We start from the raw sequence: 17098 nt of genomic DNA on the forward strand, positions 1-17098 counted from the left end.
CTACCTAACGCTAAATCCACAAACCTTCCTCTTGTCTCCCCATACACTACTCCATTATCCCCAGACAGCATCCTTCGCTCGATGACTTCCACTCCTTCCCGGTGGTGTACTGATGGAATGTGTCCAAGCCTCATTGCCATCGATGAAAAGCCGGTAGTTGACAAAACTCTGCTCACCATGTTCAGGTGTAGTAATCTCCACTGCACCAAACTTGCTGTTGCCGTCTGGAAGGTATTTGAGACACACGTCCTCGTCATCCGTCTCCTTGTATGTGCGGAAGGGCAAGTAAAACATGCTCAAGGGACTTGTGCTAAATTCGTGTACTGTAGCGCTAGTGGGCCACTTGCCATCCTTGGGTGGCGGGAATGAAGTAGCCGCGAACTCGTGGCGGTCACCACTAAGAACTACAACGCCGATGTCATGCGTAGAAGAAAGGTCCCATGCAGCCTCCAGTATACGTCTACGCTCGTACAGATGTCCACCCCAAGTATCTTCAGACCCAAACTGCCAGTTCTTTGTAAAGGGTGTGCCAGTCACAATGAACTTCCAGTGAACACCTGGAGGTGGCACTTTTTGAATCCAAGCGAGTAGGTCGGAGAGTTGCTGAGCTCCAAGCATAGTCTTTGAGGGATCGGAAGCGTCCTTGCTCGCAGGAGTACGGTATCGGCGGGTGTCGAGAAGGAAGAACTCGGCGGGACCTTGGGTGAATGAGAAGTAGGTGGCTCCTTCGCGGTGAGGAGGTGGGTTGGGAGCTGCGTTGTAGTGTGTGAAGGCATCGTACGCTGGAACCGCTACGCCCGTCATGTTGCTGTTCCAATCATTGTGGATCTCGTGATCGTCAATGACATGAATCCAAGGCAGATTTTCGCTCACTGCCGGCCATGAAGGCGATGAATAGACCTGACGATACTCGCGTCTGTATGTCTCAACATCGCTGCCTTGGCGGTGTGGCACGTCCACGTAGATGAAGTCGCCAAGGAAAAGCATAAAGTATGGCTTAAGTTCTGGCAGCCATCGTGCAAGGTGCTTCATGCCTGGGAACTCAAGAGGATGCTGAAACGGTGTGTATGGGACGCGAGGCTTGATGCAGCTCGAGTGAACGAAGGTATATTTATTGTCTTTCAGCATCGATATGCGGCCTGGTCGTGGGGCGGTTGTAAAGGTGCCCGTGATGTTCCCACGCGAAGTCTCAACGATGTACTCGTACGGCAGGTCGGGTCGTAGGTGCTCGATGTTCATGACAGTTGTGAAATCGGTCTCGTTGGTTAGCCAGTATTCGGGTTGGCTGGCGCGGTGCGTCTTGTGCATCCACGACCGTTCGGTGCCGTCGATCGAGCGATAGAGGACCTTTACGTCGAAGGCATACGGCTCGCGTACCAAGATCTTTGCGCTGTTCTCAGATACGTATCCGACACGCGCAAAACTTGCATCATGGCATTGGTGAAGTAGTGGGGCGCGATAGACCACATCCAGGGCCATGGCAATCAAGGCCATGTTGATGCCAAAGGTGATCCAGCTCCACATGGCTGACGAAGGGCTTGGAAGCCCAGTGAGTAGTGTGCGCAGCACTTTGGGCTCCCTCTCTTCATATTGGATAGTCTCCTCGACGTCAAGCTCCTTCAGCGGCCCTTCATCTGCACCGTCGATGAGTTGTATTTCTTCGCTGGAGTCGTCGCCGCGCCCTCCGACAGTCTCCTTCACGATGATGTCGAGTTCATCGGATATAATCTTGTACTGCGCCGTGTCCTGGAAGCTGGTAAAGAAAGAGGGGATGTAGACGAGCGTGAGCGCAGTTGCAAGTGCAGGAACGATAGTCGTGGGTATCTGCAGACTGATTAGCTACATGCATTCAGCTATTGGTCGTTCTCCAGGCACATACCCATCGCAGGAAGATCCAGATGCTCAGGCGAAGAGCCAAAGAGCTTACGAGCGTAAGAACATCGCTCGCAGATGCCATGTTTGCTAAGCGACAAGCATCACTCGGCAGTCAAGGTACCAGAGGTTTTACGGAGAGAGATGCGCGTCCTCGGAGCTTGTGAAAGTGGAGCCGTCACGCCAGACACGCGAATCACCATGACGTCGCTCGCTGCAAATGAGCTAGCGCATTCCCGACGCGACGAGCAACATTGACAGCAACACCACAAATATCCACCAAGCATAGCTGAGATAACGAAAGTGTCGTAGCAACAGCATCAGGGGCCCTGTACTGCATCCGACCTTTCAGTAGAGCTTTTCGTTCTCGTTTTCTGATGAGGTCTTGACCCTTTAACTCACCCAGAGTCCAGCATAGACAGTAGTATGCGACATTGTAGTTGTTTGGATGTGTCTTGCCAGCACCCTATTGGGTAATGGGGGTAGGGGTAGTGTCCTTCTGTCGACCACCGTAAGCGATGAGGCTTAGCCCCCTCACCTCGTTCAGCCTGATCGCCAACTCTCGTCGCTTGAACCACACCTTATAGCCCTCCCACTTCGTCCTGCCTACCTTACGATATGCGACTCATCAACACCAGCACAGGAGCCTTCGAAGAGTTTATCGGTCGAAATATCCCGGAATATGCGATACTATCACATACTTGGGAAGACGAGGAAGTATCATATCAGGACTATCTCGGCGGCGCTTGTCCACTTAAGAAGGGGTACGAAAAAATCAGAAAGACATGTGAACTGGCCAGAGAAAGTGGTGTGGTATATGCTTGGGTAGACACATGTTGCATCGACAAGAGCAGCAGCGCCGAATTGACAGAAGCCATCAACTCGATGTATATATGGTACCAAAGAAGTCAAAGATGCTATGTGTATTTCTCAGATCTTTTGGCAGATGCAGATCTGGCAACACAACTATCAGCGTGTCGATGGCAAGTACGTATGAGTCAATGTCAGAATCAAGCTTACCTCTGGCGCAGGTTTACACGCGGCTGGACCTTACAGGAGTTGATAGCGCCTTTCGAAACGCACTTTTTTGATTCGCAATGGAACCAAGTGGGGACCAAAGCAAGTCTCTGCTCCCAGATATCACTAATTACTGGGGTTAATTTGGGCATATTACAGCATGACGAGGCTCTCTCGTCGGTATGCGTTGCTCGCAAGATGTCGTGGGCTGCAAAACGAATGACCACCCGCATTGAAGACATGGCGTATTGTCTACTCGGCTTATTCGGCGTCAATATGCCTTTACTATATGGTGAAGAATCGAAAGCTTTCCGCAGACTGCAAGAAGAGATCATCAGATCGAGCCCTGATCTTAGTATCTTCGCTTGGATCGCTGAGCCATCACGTACAGGTTCATCGCCTCTAGAATCTGACATCCAGCCTCATTGCGGACTTCTCGCCCAATCCCCTGTTCCGTTTGCACATGCTCGAAAACTCCAGACTGCATCATTTGGTGATTACTCTATTGAGTTTTCGGTTCGCAACAACGGTATCAAGACAAATTCCGTCTTCCATACTGACAGCATGGATGGATACATCAGTATTCTGCCGCTATATTGTCATTCTTCAACGGGACCTGATCTGGCTATACGGCTGCGCAAGGTTGGCTCGAACACTTTTGTTCGAGACGGCCCTTACAATCTCTATTGTTACAATGATACACTTCTTAAACGTGCAACTCAAGGCTACTGCTACGTTCTAGTTGAACAACCATCCACGAGAGCCCCACTGGCTTGGTCTCTTTCTGAACCCACTAAAAAATCCTGGACACCACTCTTCATAAGTTCGAGTCATCGGAATGTCTTGAGCATTAGGTGTGCGACATTTGACGAAACCGTGATACAAGTTCAGTTGGTTGCTACCTTGGGTTGCTTTGACGACGAAGACGGGGTCTTTTTTGTGCCAGAGGGTGATCGGACAGACTGTGCTGGAGAGATGCTCACAGTGCACGTATACGACGAAAGCTTCCAATTCATGATCTTGGCCTTTGGATGGTCCACGGATATCGACACAACCCAGTATACGGTAATAGACGCCCAAAGATGGACAACAGAAATTTCCAAACTGCAACCCTTGCTCACACAGGGAATAAATACTCGTACCCAGCTGCTTGAGAAAATGGCGTGCTGGGGTGTCCCCAAAGTATCACGCACAGTTTTGCCCATCTTGAAACCGAAGCGGAGTTGGGCACAGAGTGTTTGTATACAGTTAGAACCTGATTTTGAAAGACGAACAATCTGGATCCACTGCGGTGTTCTGGGAGGAGGTCAAACAATAGCAATGGTAGAAGATCGGGGGAATTGGGAATGGCCGAGTTCATAAGCTTTAAGCTCTTTTCACTTTCTTTATATAGGTGAAACATCCAGTTTTAGTAGCTCATCAGCGAAGCAGAGTAGAATGAACCTATTGGTACCAAGGCCTACATATATTATATACACATGACGAGTGCGACGACAATGTCCCCTTGCCTGGACAATTATCATAGGCAGCTAGCTTATGCAAAGCAAGGAAAATCTAAGAAGTTGCACATCAGTACGAATTGATACATTCATTCTCGAGATGTTAAAGGTTTCCTCTAGTGCAGTGTCCACTGGCACTAGCACATTTCGTCAGCAGAACTGAGGTTCACTGTTACGCTGGATATTGCAGCCTCAGGACAACAACCTAGACGCGTCCTGCTCGAAAGCAAGTACGCGCAATCACATGACACTCACCTGGCCAACCGCTCCCTCCACCTCTTTCCGTCCCTTCCCTTCCCTTATCGACATATCCTACCCACTGCAAGCCCCCATCCCCGTCACATCCATCTCATCTCCACCTTTGCATCCCTCGCGGTCGATCAAACGACCTTCATATGCATCCTTCTGCACGCAATACTGCACCTCCCGTGCCTTTCTCCGAAATCCCACAATCACAACCACGACCGATGTCTACTTCTTCCGCGTTCCCGTTTCACCATGCCAAGCCCAAATCGTTCCTTTTCGAGAAAATGTCGCGCGACTAACGCGTTTCACCTTGACGAACTACAATCACATTTTCCCCAAAGTTCAGCACAGCACGGTCACTGACTTATTGTGATACTGGTAGTTCACTTTTCGAACATCAAGGAGCTTGGGCCACACGGAGAAATTTAGCAGACGCGGCAGCCGATCATGGGTTGTTGTGGTCGTGTAGGGGTAAGTGGCGACTTTGGTAAGTTTTAGATGACGGGTATCTGATCGGACGGTGGTTTGACGGCGAGATATGGGAAGCGCGCGGCCCTCCGAGCGGATGTTTTCTTCCCCTTGCATCAATTTCGGTGTTGCTATAGACAGGGGTGAGCCGGATATTATGATCGCCTGAATGAGGCTGATTTTCTTGCATTGTGAAAGTGGGGATGGGCGTGGGTGTGATGGCAGATTTGGTGGTGTGATGAGCAGATGAGGGCCTACGTGGTCGGGCGCATTGTGTGGGTGGGCACGTGGTGGAGAATAACGGTTGCGAGGGAACGATGTTTATTGTAGACTTAGTCAGTGTTGCCGAGCATTGATGCTGGAGTTGAGTAAGGTCGGTAATCTCATTGGTGTTGTGGTGAGGCGAGGAAAGTGAACGGAAGTTTGGCTGCCCCGAGAGTTTGGCAAAACAAAATTGTGTCCTCGTAGCACTGCAACTGCAACCGGAGAGGCGTTCTCGCTACCTTATTTCGTGCTCTGCCGTCGTTTGTATACCCGACCAAAAAGCATACTGAGCTCATTGTAGATGCAACCTTCCTGAAGCGAACAGTCAACCATTGCCTGTGACCGTACTAAGCGTATCCTGAGTTCGTCGGTGTTAGCCGATAGGTCGTGTGTTTCTTGTTCCCGAGGTGTTCTTTTCGCCATTGTCCTCCCAAACATGACCAGACAAGGGTACCTGTCCCCACATGACCCTAACATAGCCAAGCCTCAAAGCAACAGTTAAACTGGGGCATTTCACTCCTTCGGTCCGCTGCAAGGGTAAAGGTGGGAACGCCGAATTCAGTCGGCCCACTACCATTTTCGGAGGTGCAACTGTGGGAAGGGAAACTTGGATTTGAGGCCGAAGGCCCACTGTAGAGAGGGTCTGGCAACGTCATGCTGGACCGTGGTGTTGGGTAGGCTGGGCGTATGTAGATGGCGACGTTGGGAGCTGATGCCCGGAAACTTGGAGGTTGGAAACCTGGTGGTTGGGGTTGGGCATGCGTGGCGTCATGGTGCATGCACGCTGTCGATGTCGTTGTCGCAAGTTAATGGCATGGTGATCCGAACAAGTCTGAACAAGTACGTCACAAAAGCAAACTGTTAGTGATGAATTGTCACGTTTGTGGCGCAATGTGATAGGCAAGGTGTGTTGTAAGCGAAGTAGATTCTAATTCTCATCTCGCTAGGCGAAGACTAGGAAATGCCTATGGGATATCATGACCGTTCATTTCCAGACAAAGCAAACAAAAGCTACGGCTGTGCGACAAATTGTAAGATGACAAGAAAGTATGCATGCTGGATGCGATGGATAGCGACAGATGGTGTGTGTGGCGGCGAACACTTCGCAATTGCCAACAACGAAATAGGTTGGGAGGGTATCGTAACCTCTAAGGACAAACAGGAATGGAAGCTGATGACAAGGAGATGCAATGTCGTGCGCTGTGGGTACACCGGGTATTATGCGCTAAGGACTTAAGTGCCAGGATGGCATGCAGGGAGAAGGTAGTAGAGGTGGAGTAGAATGTACAAGGTAGTCGCAGACTGGTGTGTCGTCTATGCGTTTATGCGTTCGGGGGTGGGGATGCGTTTCGAAACAAAGTGAGGTCTTGATGCGTTTACAGCGAATCCATGAAATCCATTAGTGACTTGCGTCGTCGGATTGCGCGGCTCTTGACGCTGGACGTGGCATCGTCGTCATTTGCTGGGAATTCCGGAATGACAAGAGTAGGCTCACGCTCGTTGGCTCCGCGAGCCGTCATCCTGCCAAGGGTGGTTGCACGCTTTTGCTGCATTGTGCTGGCGTTGATCTGGGGAAGCGGAGGAGCCATCTCTGGTGTAGGCGCCCTCTTAGAGTCGTTTCCCCGAGATTTTGGTCGGAGGATAGTGGATGCGCGACGGAGCTTGTTTGGGCTGGAGAAGTTGGCTGAACCCTCAATTGGTGCAGTCTGAGGCGTCATGGGTCCTGGTGTCATCGGTGTAGGAGGAGCCTTGCCGTTGATGCGGGAGTCGTATGGCTTCTTCGCTGGTGAGATGGCAATCTTGGCTAGAGACAACTTCATGGATATCGATCTTAACCGTCTGTGCGCAGCAGGCTTCTTGATGATGGGCGATGCGGCGCTTTTATTTGAGTTCTCGTAAGGGTCGGAGCTGAGGAAGGAAAGTGCTGGTGAGTTGGGGGTCAATGGCGTGAATTGTGATTGCCTGTACGACGACGATTGGTACGATGACTGCGATGTTTGTATCCGTGCCAGGTCAAGGCGGGATTTTGATGGCATGTACACAGAGGAGCGGGCTGATTGTGCGTCTCCTGCGGTGGAGGAGGATGGTCGACGAGGTGCCTCGCTCTGTGCATGGCTCGGTGCGGGTGAGTAGCTGCGAGTCGATGCAGTCTGGAAGGACGAAGCGAAGGAAGCGGAGTCGGGGTATGTGGCAATCTTGGTAGTGATGGGGCTGTGACTGGTAGATGGTCGTCGAGGCTCAGGGTCGGCGACAGGCGATGTGGAGCGTGAGAGGGGAGGAGAAGCCAGACGACTTGTAGGCATGACCCTCATGGATAGTCGCTGTGCCTCGTCTGCCTTTCGTAGCCTACCAGCTGATGTGACGGGAAGCAGGTTCGCGACAGAAGCCGAGCGCTGCTGGACCGTTGGGCGATCGACGGGCGAGCGTTGGTTCTCGACAACTTTGGGACGACCTGCATGCGCGTATGACACCAGCACGGCCATGTCGCAGCTCTTTCCCTTGTCCCATCTCGACACTGACATGGTCCTCGCCTTGCACTCTTGTGAGAGATCGTGGACAACAACGTCATCGTAGTCGTATTCAGAATCAGAGCCAGACGCGTCGTCGGCAGTCAGGTCTTCTTCGCTGGATAGGTATCGCTCTTGGAAGACGGCGCCTTCCTTGTTGTTGCTGGTGGTAGTGGGTGGACTTGGTCGTTCTGTGGTAGCGGAGTCTATGCGTAGCGTGTCGGGAGCATCGTCGCACAGGTTAGGGCTCGAGGCGGCACTGTCGGTGCTGGAGCGTTGTTGAAGGCGTGCGACAACTTCGGGCTTGTCGAATGTCCACTGCTTCAACTGCGAAGTTACGGTTGCGTCGACCATGGTTGCTAGTGAGAAGCAGCAATTGCAGCTGCAATGGCTCGTCCGGTGGTGATGATATATCGGACTGAGCGGCAGCCGGCGAGGGTTGAAACCAAGGGCGTGCAGTCCTACGCGCCAATAGTCGGAGACGTGTGCGTGGCTTGGGAACACAAGGCAAGCCGGCGTCTGAGTGAGACTGGTCCTGTCGCACGGGTTCGGCTTCCTGGTGAGTAGCAACAACTGGAGTGTGAGATGTCGTGGAGGGGCACTGTGGGTATAGGGTAGCGTCGAGCAATGGGGAGGGGTGAAGTGCGGCCGACGCTATATTACACAAATTGGCGACGCCTGTATATATTGCAGCACTTTCCAGGTTCTGCCCCCCTGGCAGCCGTCGAGGTTTCAAGTACAACCGAGTACGGTGGAGACGGGCGAGCGAGCAGGGAGGGAACCCAAGAGTCAGTTCACCGTGTCGGTGCGCCATTCATCATCTCACGCTGGACTAGCACCAGGCACTGACGACTTTCAATGGCGCAACTCTCCAGCCCTCTGCAGCTTGCGCTTGCACTTGCACTAGCTGCCGGCTGGCGAGGTGTGCTGAGGGGCCTGACGTGAGTGGCCCACGACGAGTTTCAAGACGCTCAGCGCGCACACCCTCAGCACATGAGCGAGCGCCTACTGGGAACTCATGGCGTGCACACCAGACTGATGCCGTTGCAAAAGGACCCTGAGTCGTTGCGATGGCAATGTCACCACAGGACGGGACGCGTTCATGATCGCCATCCTTTCATCAGCGCGAACATGGCACCATTTCCTTTCTCGACGGTGACCTGACAGGTGTTCCTGTGCCGCTCAGGGGCAGCACCACTCACCGTCCGCCGTCGCTAGATGGGGCGCCCACTGTGTGGGGTTGGCCCAGGAGCGGACTACGCCATTGCCGAAAAGATCATCGATAACTGTCACCATGTCTTTTTTCTTTGCCCGCTCTAACCGTTGCTTGCATTGGCAAGCCCCGAGAGCCCTGGAAGACCCTTCTTTCTCAAAACTCTCAGAGCACGAGCGCAGGCTGACCCATCTCGTGGAGTTTGCTCCGACGCCTGCTGCCCCCGGGACCCGGAGTCGCACAGCTGCTGACTGCGCGAAAATGTCCTTGGCCGTCATGCCTATCTTTTTCAGCCAGGAACGCGCTGATCCACTGGCTCTATTCTCGGTCCAAACTCACCTGCATGCTGCGGTCCATTTTACGTGCAGACGGTGTGCACGGTCACCGCCCAGCGTACTATTCGTTGCTGCACCATCTATTGCCCGCCCACACCGCCAACACCATATCCAGGCCTACCCTGGCCCCCTCGCAGCCTATACCTACAGTTCATCGTGTGCCGCACTCACTCATCAATCACAAACCGCACAAGATTGCGTTGATGCATTGAGTCAAGATACGTCCCGCGATCTATCTGCGAGGGTCTTCTGATTCCCTGAAGAGTCAGTCACGTCGCCGAATGAAGCCACTAGCATCGACTCTCGGCAATCTGGGTATATTACACTACGCCTTAGCAGCTTATCGTCGGAGCTTAGGACCGTGCTAGCTGCCCACAGTACTCAGGTGCTTTCCAAATAAGTCATCGTTGGACGGTGAGCCTCGTGAGGGTTGCCTCTGATGCCAGTCATTAGGCCAATCCTCGGATTAGCCTCGCACTCTACACCAACATGGCAGGCCCTAGTCACAACGTGATCGGAAGCTCATCTCTCGTCTCACAATGCGACGTCCTTTAGACAATAGTCCATTCTTGGCCACTACCGCTCACCTCAGCATTTTCTGTGGTAGCCTTGTGGTAGCCTGTTGCATCCCAATAGTCCGGCCCTATCATCCTACGTCACAAGGCTGGTAAGGCACACCCAAAAGGGTCTGGTACTCCAACACCAGCGGCCGTTTCATCGTCTGGTTTCTTTTCATCATGTTCGCATCATCCTGAAGAACTGTTCGGTTCACGCTCAAACGTGCCGTCTAGGCCCTGCATCGAGTCTGCATGTCTCATATGCAGTGTCATAGCGACGGTTCCGCACACGTTGCCACGCCCAACCGTACAGCGTAGTACCAAAGTCGGCTTCGGAGATGTTCTCATCGTCTCAACGTTGTGACGATGTTGGTTGCTTACAAGAAACGCACAAAGACCGGAGACGCCCCTCCACCCGATTTGTCACTGCAGCCGCACAACATTGGCGCTTCGAGAACACGATCAGTCGAATAAGGATCGCCACAGGAGTCTGTACGCTAATGGCCTTCCTATAGCGAGAACCATTCTCCTTTGCGACGGCGCGATCTGGAGTCGAGTCTGAACTGTAGAAAGTCTGGTTGGAGTAAACAGGTGCGGGCTCCAGGATTCTGAGACATGCACAAAGATTCAGCCCCATGAGGTCGCACACGAATTCCTTGGTGCTTGGTCTTGCTTACTTTGACGCGATGATCTGAGATGGAGCTACTGGTCTGTGTTCAAACGTTACCAACAACGGTGCTAGTACTTCAGCAGCTTTGTGGCACGGATATCTATAAGTTGTGCTGACAGCGAAGCCTTTTTATACACTGGGTTACTTCACAGTGTCTCAACTTACCCTGGTTTCTGGCGGCAAACGCATATCCAGATCACCCCTACAACGGCCGACCTGTTGGTATTGATGCGCAAGCAATCGTTATCAGGCACTGGCCACTGAAACAAACAGACACTGCCATATGAGAGGCTCAGAAGACAGGCAATGGAAAGGCGAAGCTTCTGAACGGGTGTGCCTTATTAGGCGTACCGTTTCGTCTTGGGCCGCAAACAGCTCCAATTGACAAGAACTTCCGGGTCTCGATCGACGGGTTGACCCAAGAATGCCACGTATAATACCCACGCCTTAGCAAAAACTTCTCGAACATCTGATCATCAGTGATGATATTGTCGGCACACCATCTATCAGCTTATGCTTGGAAGCGAGTTTCACATAGATTGTGGTCAACCACCATCGCGGCGCAGATGTACCGGTTACCGTGTGTTGGTAATATTCGTGGGGTACGTCGCACCAATGAGACTAAGACTGGTGCATGACGCAAGAGACCATGCCTAAGCTATATCAATTCCCATATTACAACTGTCGCAAGGGCCAAAGATTAACCGGTCGACATACCGCGTGGGGTAACGACTGTAGAAGCACCGGAAGCATTGTCACCAGAAGACAGATGGAGAGACGAGACAACAACGGCCTAACATCGGTGCTCTTCGATTTCTTATCAGACAATGGTGCGATATTGGAACAGTGCTCTTATTGACAAGTATCAGTGTTTGCCTTCATACGCGTCGTCACCGCATCTCTATGATTCATGACCTCCGGATGCACATGCGCGCACTGGTAAATGCAACGTGCTATCGCACCTTCTCAGGGTCCAGGTCGCGTGCTCAACCGATGACGAGAACGAATGCAAAGTACTCGCCTTCGCAATGTTGTGTTCGCTTCAATCTTTCGAGTGGCGCATGAGATGGAATACAGAGCAAGACAACCTCGAAAGTCAACTTGAATGATTCAATTGACGGGCGACTAACGACAATATTACAGTATCAACTGTAGAAACAGCGAAGAACTAACCTCATAGATCGAGATGCATACAAACATCCCAACAAAATATCCAGATAAGGCACGATAAGCGCCAAAAGCAACAGTGTATAACGAAAAACGTTCGCTTCGGATAGGTGCCTTCCGTCCCCAAGCTTCCCCGCATGGACTCATCCCATCAGCAACATCATTGAGACAGCAGCAGAGGAAGCGACGAGGAGCGACACGCCATGGGCGGCTACGTATCTTCTGTGCGACGACGCTTCTGTAGGCCGAGAAACATAAGAATCCACAGCATTCACCACATCCACAGCATTCTCTTTCGTACCTAAGGCCAAGGTGCGTTTTCGCAGATCCCATGGATTAAACGTGGAAATCAATGGAATTAAGTTCCTAGTTCCTTACTTGGCACATCTTGTTCGAGACTCTTGTGCCTTGTTGTTGACCTAAAGCTCAATCCGCTCTCGCATCCCCGCATCGCGAATGCCGGTTGTTGAGCGGAAGAAGGAAGTATGCCACAACAAGTGCATTGCATGTGAATTTCTGTCGTTAGGAGGAGAGTCTGCTACATATCATGACAATATTACCTTTGACCAAACCTCAGTGCAACAATCAACATCCACTCGCTTCACTTCACTTCGTTTCTTGTTTTGTTCTTTTCTTACACTCGTTTATAATTGAACTCGCGCACTCTCCGCGGAAGACATGGCGACTATGCTGCAAACAGAGGTTGAGTACCAGACACCGGTGATGATGGCGACGGCTGTGTCTACACCGCGGAAACTATGGGAACATCCGGATCCAAAGTCTACGGCTATGTGGAAGTTTATGCAGGATGCCAATGCGAGACGTGGATTACATATGCAGGTACGTGTGACAATTTGGAACAGGCGGAATGAGGAACAAGAGTTGGACGAAGCATCGAGATGGTTGATCGAGATCTTTAACATGGACAAGAAGCCAACGTCTTTAGGCGGGAGGGAAGGGCACAAGACCCTTGCGCGAAGCCCACGAATCCAGTGATATGAACATGGGTGCATGGCTGTCGCGTGTCATCAAGCCTCATTGTCATCGACAACAGCAGCAGCAGCAGCAGCAACAACAACAACAACAACAACAACAACAACAATCAGTAGACAAGGTACAACATCGCTAACATGTCCCACAGACGTTCCGCGACCTCTACAACTGGAGCGTCGGACCCTCACGCACTGATTTCTGGGTCGACATGTGGAAAGCTAGCAACCTCATCTACTCCGGTACCTACACCACCGTCGTCGACACCTCCCTCCCCATGGAGACAAATCCTCACTGGTTCCAAGGCACTTATCTCAACTTTGCCGAAAACGTCCTCTTTACCGCCTCTCCTACCGATTCTACCGTCCGCACCACAACCCACAAAGAAGAGTCTAAGATCGCGTTGACAGAGATCCGCGAGGGCAACACTGAAATTAGACATCTAACGTGGGGTGATTTGCGACGACGCGTGGGTGTTCTCGCGAATGCTTTGCGTGCTAGGGGGGTGGGAAAGGGCGATCGCGTCGCTGTGATTGCATCGACTAGTTTTGATACGTTTATTGCTTTCATGGCGACCGTTACCGTCGGTGCACTGTTCAGTTCGAGTAGTACTGATATGGGTACGAAAGGCATCCTCGAACGATTATTACAGATTCGTCCCAAATACGTTCTTGTGGATGATTGGGCAGTGTACAATGGAAAGACCATTGATCTGAGACCGAAGATCGAGGGAATCCTCGAGGGCATGGAGAGCGGTGGTGTGGCAGAGTTTGAGGGTGTTATTGTGCAGCCTAGGTTTCCTGGGAGACCGGCTGACGTTGGAGGTTTGTCGAAGACGGTGCGGTTGGATGAGTTTTTGGAGATTGCGGAAGGGAACGACACATTGGTGTTTGAGCGTGTGGCTTTCAGAGATCCGTTTCTGATTGTCTATTCGAGTGGGACGACGGGTGTGCCAAAGTGCATTGTGCATTCGACTGGTGGTGTGCTCATGAATGTTTGCAAAGAGAGTATACTGCACAAGGAGATGACACCCGAAAGTGTGATTCTGCAGTATACTACCGTAAGTCCTTCCCCATCTCATCTCTCGCCCAACAATTGACTGACTGGTAAACACAGACTGGATGGATCATGTACGTTGTATCCGTACAAGTTTGTCTCTTCGGTACCCGTTCCATCCTTTACGATGGCTCTCCGTTCCAACCGTCTCCAGAGGCTTTCCTCTCTATCCTAGAAGAACAGCGCGTGACCGACTTCGGCACTTCACCACGTTTTCTCCACGAACTTCAAAAACGCAACATCTCACCCCGGAACCTGTTCCAACTCTCTCACCTAAAGAGTGTAGGAACAACCGGCATGGTCCTCACGGAAGCGCAATTCGAATGGTTCTACGACGTTGGTTTCCCCACCTCCGTTCACCTACGCAACCAATCTGGTGGCACAGACATTGCTGGACGTTTTGGGCTTGAGAACCCACTTCAGCCCGTTTACGCAGGCGGATGTCAAGGTCCTGCCCTAGGCACAAAGATTGAAGTTTACGACTCCCTCATCGAATCGGGTCCAGGCTGCGCAATCCCCGACGGCGAACCAGGTGAACTCGTTGCTACCGCCTCATTCCCTAACCAGCCAGTCTACTTCTGGGGCGACGACGCTCAAAATACGCGGTACCAGTCTGCATACTTTACTCGCTTCCCTGGTGTATGGACGCACGGCGACTTCATACAGATGCACCCCATCACAGGTCAAGTCTTGTTCCTCGGCCGCGCAGACGGCGTGCTGAATCCCAGCGGTGTGCGTTTTGGTTCCGCAGATATCTACAGCGTTATTGAGACGCATTTCCCCGAAGTGGCGGATAGCATCTGTGTAGGACAACGGCGACCGGGGGATGTTGACGAGAGCGTTATTCTCTTTCTCAAGATGAACAAGGGGTTCGGGTACACCGAGTCTCTGGTGAACAAGATCAAAAGTAAGATTGCTGAGGAGAGGAGTCGGCGACATGTTCCAAAATACGTGTTTCAGACTTGGGATATTCCGGTACGTTCCCCATTTCCTTCACTTCTTTCTTTTGAATCACAGGGTACTAACAAACATCCATTAGACCACAGTAAATTTGAAGAAGGTCGAGTTGCCTGTCAAGCAGATCGTGTCCGGCAAGAAGATCAAGCCAAGCGGAACATTGGCGAACCCTGAAAGTCTTAAGTTCTATGAGCAGTTTGCGGATGTGGAGAACGTGGTCAGGAGGATGACGAATGAGAAGAAGTCATATAGGAGGAGTACGTTATAGGTGTGAGAGGATAGACCATCGACTTGGTGTTTGGGTGATGGTGTCTGGTGTCCTTACTTCTTTTCCCTTGATCATTTTTACTTCGACTTTATACCTGTAGATTCCTTTCTTTCGGCAAAGTCGCCATCGTGCGACGCATGTATATCTTAGCTATAATACCTACATAATTTTATAACTTTGAATCATGAGCGTCGAGCACTTGTCGCGAGTCAATCCTGCAGATTAACATACGATGTAGCGATGAAGCACATGACACAGATCACTCAGTTAGCAAACACGCACGACCTGCTTGTGAAAGAATGATAGTAATCGTCGCATTCAAAAACCTGCCATTTTGCCCATTGAAGAGAAAACCTAGGCGCTCCGTACCGCCATGAAGTAAGTCGGCGCGTGTCTGAAGACTTTTCGTTCGCCAATACGCCGTTGAACGCCCTTGTCATGCCTCCACCTCTTGCTCGCCTCTCGCGACATCCCCTCTCGCGTCCCCAGCTACTTCGCACACCAAATCATCAGCCCTCATCGCCGTCCTCTGTCCGTGTGATAACATTCATCGTACATCCTCATGCGCTTAGTTCTTCTCAGCGACCATGTTCTCTGTGCCCACAGTTAGCTCTGGTTCCCCTGGTTCACCCCGTTCTAGGGCTCATAGAGTTTCCAACATACTCTGCTGTGTCAAAAGCAGTCCGTAGCGCTTCTTGATGGTGACCCTGTGCCTCGAGTACTTGTCGTCGGGGGAGAAACGAGCGGGATGCGCGCTCTTGCTGACTTCGCCATCGATGACCTTCTTCAGCGTGTAGATGCGCTTGGCCGGGTTTGCCGGGTCGGGGATGTACATAAGATGCATGCTGTGGGAACGTCAGTTTGCGCTCTTCTCGTCTTGTCTCGCAGCTACTAGGATCGCGCGGCCTGCGCTTCTCCTGGGCAGAGGCAGTAGAGTTGACTAACGTGTTGGTATTGGAGTTGTGGAAGAACTACGGTGTGAGATGTGTGTTGACGGAGCGAATGTGGTAGGTGAAGGTTCGTTGGCGCGTAGGATGAGTTCGCGATATGGAAGCTTGAATATTCTAGCGGAGTTTTTTGCGGACCACCGAGCTCTGGGATTCCGCCAAGCCTACACCCCTGCCACACCACTTTACCTTGTTTGGCCTGTTTGCATTGACTGGACCAAACCTCCACATCATCCACTTTCCGCATGCCGCATACCGTGTACTGAACCTCACAAGTCGTCGTGTAGTCGTCTCATACATTTCCACCTCCACAGCGAACATGGCGCGATTCCACATCATCCTCGCGGTCCTCGCATCCTTCATATGGTGCTCAAGCGCACAATTCGGCTTCTTCGATCAGATGTTCGGCGGTGGAGGTGGACAGCAACATCAAGAGCCACAGAATGTGAGGAGTGATAGCAGCTGGTACCAGGCACAATATGAGGGCGGTACGTCAATCTGTTGCTTTTCCACGCATCGCATCTTCATTTTTAGTCCACAACCCGTTCACACTACTTGTATCGCACATGTTCTACAATCACATCTAATCACGAGACACTTATATTCATTGCTAACGTTCCATCACAGCACAATGCTCTCACTACCTCTGCCCCGGCACCCTTTCTTGCGTCCACTTCCCGCACCACTGCCCTTGCGCTTGGGAAAATGTAGAAGACAAAGTCGAACTCGGCGACGGCATCGCGATCTGTGGCAGCAGGGGAGGATGGGCCAACGGCGAGTTTGCAAAGAAGGTCGAGTTGGCCAGGAAAGGCCTGCTATAAGGGATGAGTAATTGGAGTTACCATAAGAGAAGGAGCATAGTTGGGCCCAGTGTTATAAGATTGGGCCGCGGAGAGCTCGTGTCGATTGGACGTCAAGCAAATGGTCGTCGCTTGCAAAATATCATACGGCAAACAGGAGGAATCATGAAGAAGCTGGAATTGGGCCGAGTAGGCCAGGTCATGAATTCGTCACATCCCAAATATAGCAATACCAATACCAATAACGCCTGTACTATGCAACGAG

The 17098-nt window shown here is 51.6% G+C and overlaps 6 protein-coding genes across 6 annotated transcripts; 3 read left to right on the plus strand and 3 right to left on the minus strand.

The window, feature by feature from the left end:
- Window positions 1–35: 35 nt before the first annotated feature.
- CC77DRAFT_1039315 (Metallo-dependent phosphatase) lies at window positions 36–2031 on the minus strand. The gene is made up of 2 exons (XM_018527156.1): window positions 1880–2031; window positions 36–1824 (listed from the first exon to the last, which is right to left on the minus strand). Exons 1-2 carry the CDS (start codon window positions 1955–1957, stop codon window positions 55–57), a joined length of 1848 nt encoding a protein of 615 aa, XP_018388282.1. The 5' UTR covers window positions 1958–2031; the 3' UTR covers window positions 36–54.
- Window positions 2032–2490: 459 nt separating this feature from the next.
- On the plus strand, window positions 2491–3769 carry CC77DRAFT_1039316 (HET-domain-containing protein; the record flags this gene model as incomplete). The annotated part of the gene is made up of 3 exons (XM_018527157.1): window positions 2491–2846; window positions 2904–3418; window positions 3744–3769. 3 exons carry the CDS (start codon window positions 2491–2493, stop codon window positions 3767–3769), a joined length of 897 nt encoding a protein of 298 aa, XP_018388283.1.
- Window positions 3770–6465: 2696 nt separating this feature from the next.
- On the minus strand, window positions 6466–8364 carry CC77DRAFT_749356 (hypothetical protein). Its single transcript, XM_018533081.1, has one exon. It carries the CDS (start codon window positions 8225–8227, stop codon window positions 6743–6745), a length of 1485 nt encoding a protein of 494 aa, XP_018388284.1. The 5' UTR covers window positions 8228–8364; the 3' UTR covers window positions 6466–6742.
- A 4240-nt stretch (window positions 8365–12604) lies between these two features.
- Window positions 12605–15086, plus strand: CC77DRAFT_931441 (acetyl-coenzyme A synthetase; the record flags this gene model as incomplete). The annotated part of the gene is made up of 5 exons (XM_018534214.1): window positions 12605–12655; window positions 12957–13252; window positions 13406–13865; window positions 13922–14836; window positions 14901–15086. The coding sequence occupies 5 exons, from the start codon at window positions 12605–12607 to the stop codon at window positions 15084–15086; spliced, it is 1908 nt and encodes a 635-aa protein (XP_018388285.1).
- A 137-nt stretch (window positions 15087–15223) lies between these two features.
- Window positions 15224–16125, minus strand: CC77DRAFT_1018821 (H/ACA ribonucleo protein-like protein complex subunit 3). Its single transcript, XM_018524699.1, has 3 exons — window positions 16032–16125; window positions 15750–15931; window positions 15224–15680 (listed from the first exon to the last, which is right to left on the minus strand). Exons 2-3 carry the CDS (start codon window positions 15928–15930, stop codon window positions 15655–15657), a joined length of 207 nt encoding a protein of 68 aa, XP_018388286.1. The 5' UTR covers window position 15931; window positions 16032–16125; the 3' UTR covers window positions 15224–15654.
- A 133-nt stretch (window positions 16126–16258) lies between these two features.
- CC77DRAFT_1018822 (long chronological lifespan protein 2) lies at window positions 16259–17097 on the plus strand. The gene is made up of 2 exons (XM_018524700.1): window positions 16259–16521; window positions 16661–17097. The coding sequence occupies exons 1-2, from the start codon at window positions 16353–16355 to the stop codon at window positions 16852–16854; spliced, it is 363 nt and encodes a 120-aa protein (XP_018388287.1). The 5' UTR covers window positions 16259–16352; the 3' UTR covers window positions 16855–17097.
- Window position 17098: the final 1 nt, after the last annotated feature.

The sequence above is a fragment of the Alternaria alternata genome (assembly GCF_001642055.1).
Source record: "Alternaria alternata strain SRC1lrK2f unplaced genomic scaffold CC77scaffold_6, whole genome shotgun sequence".
NCBI classification, from domain to species: Eukaryota; Fungi; Ascomycota; class Dothideomycetes; order Pleosporales; family Pleosporaceae; genus Alternaria; species Alternaria alternata.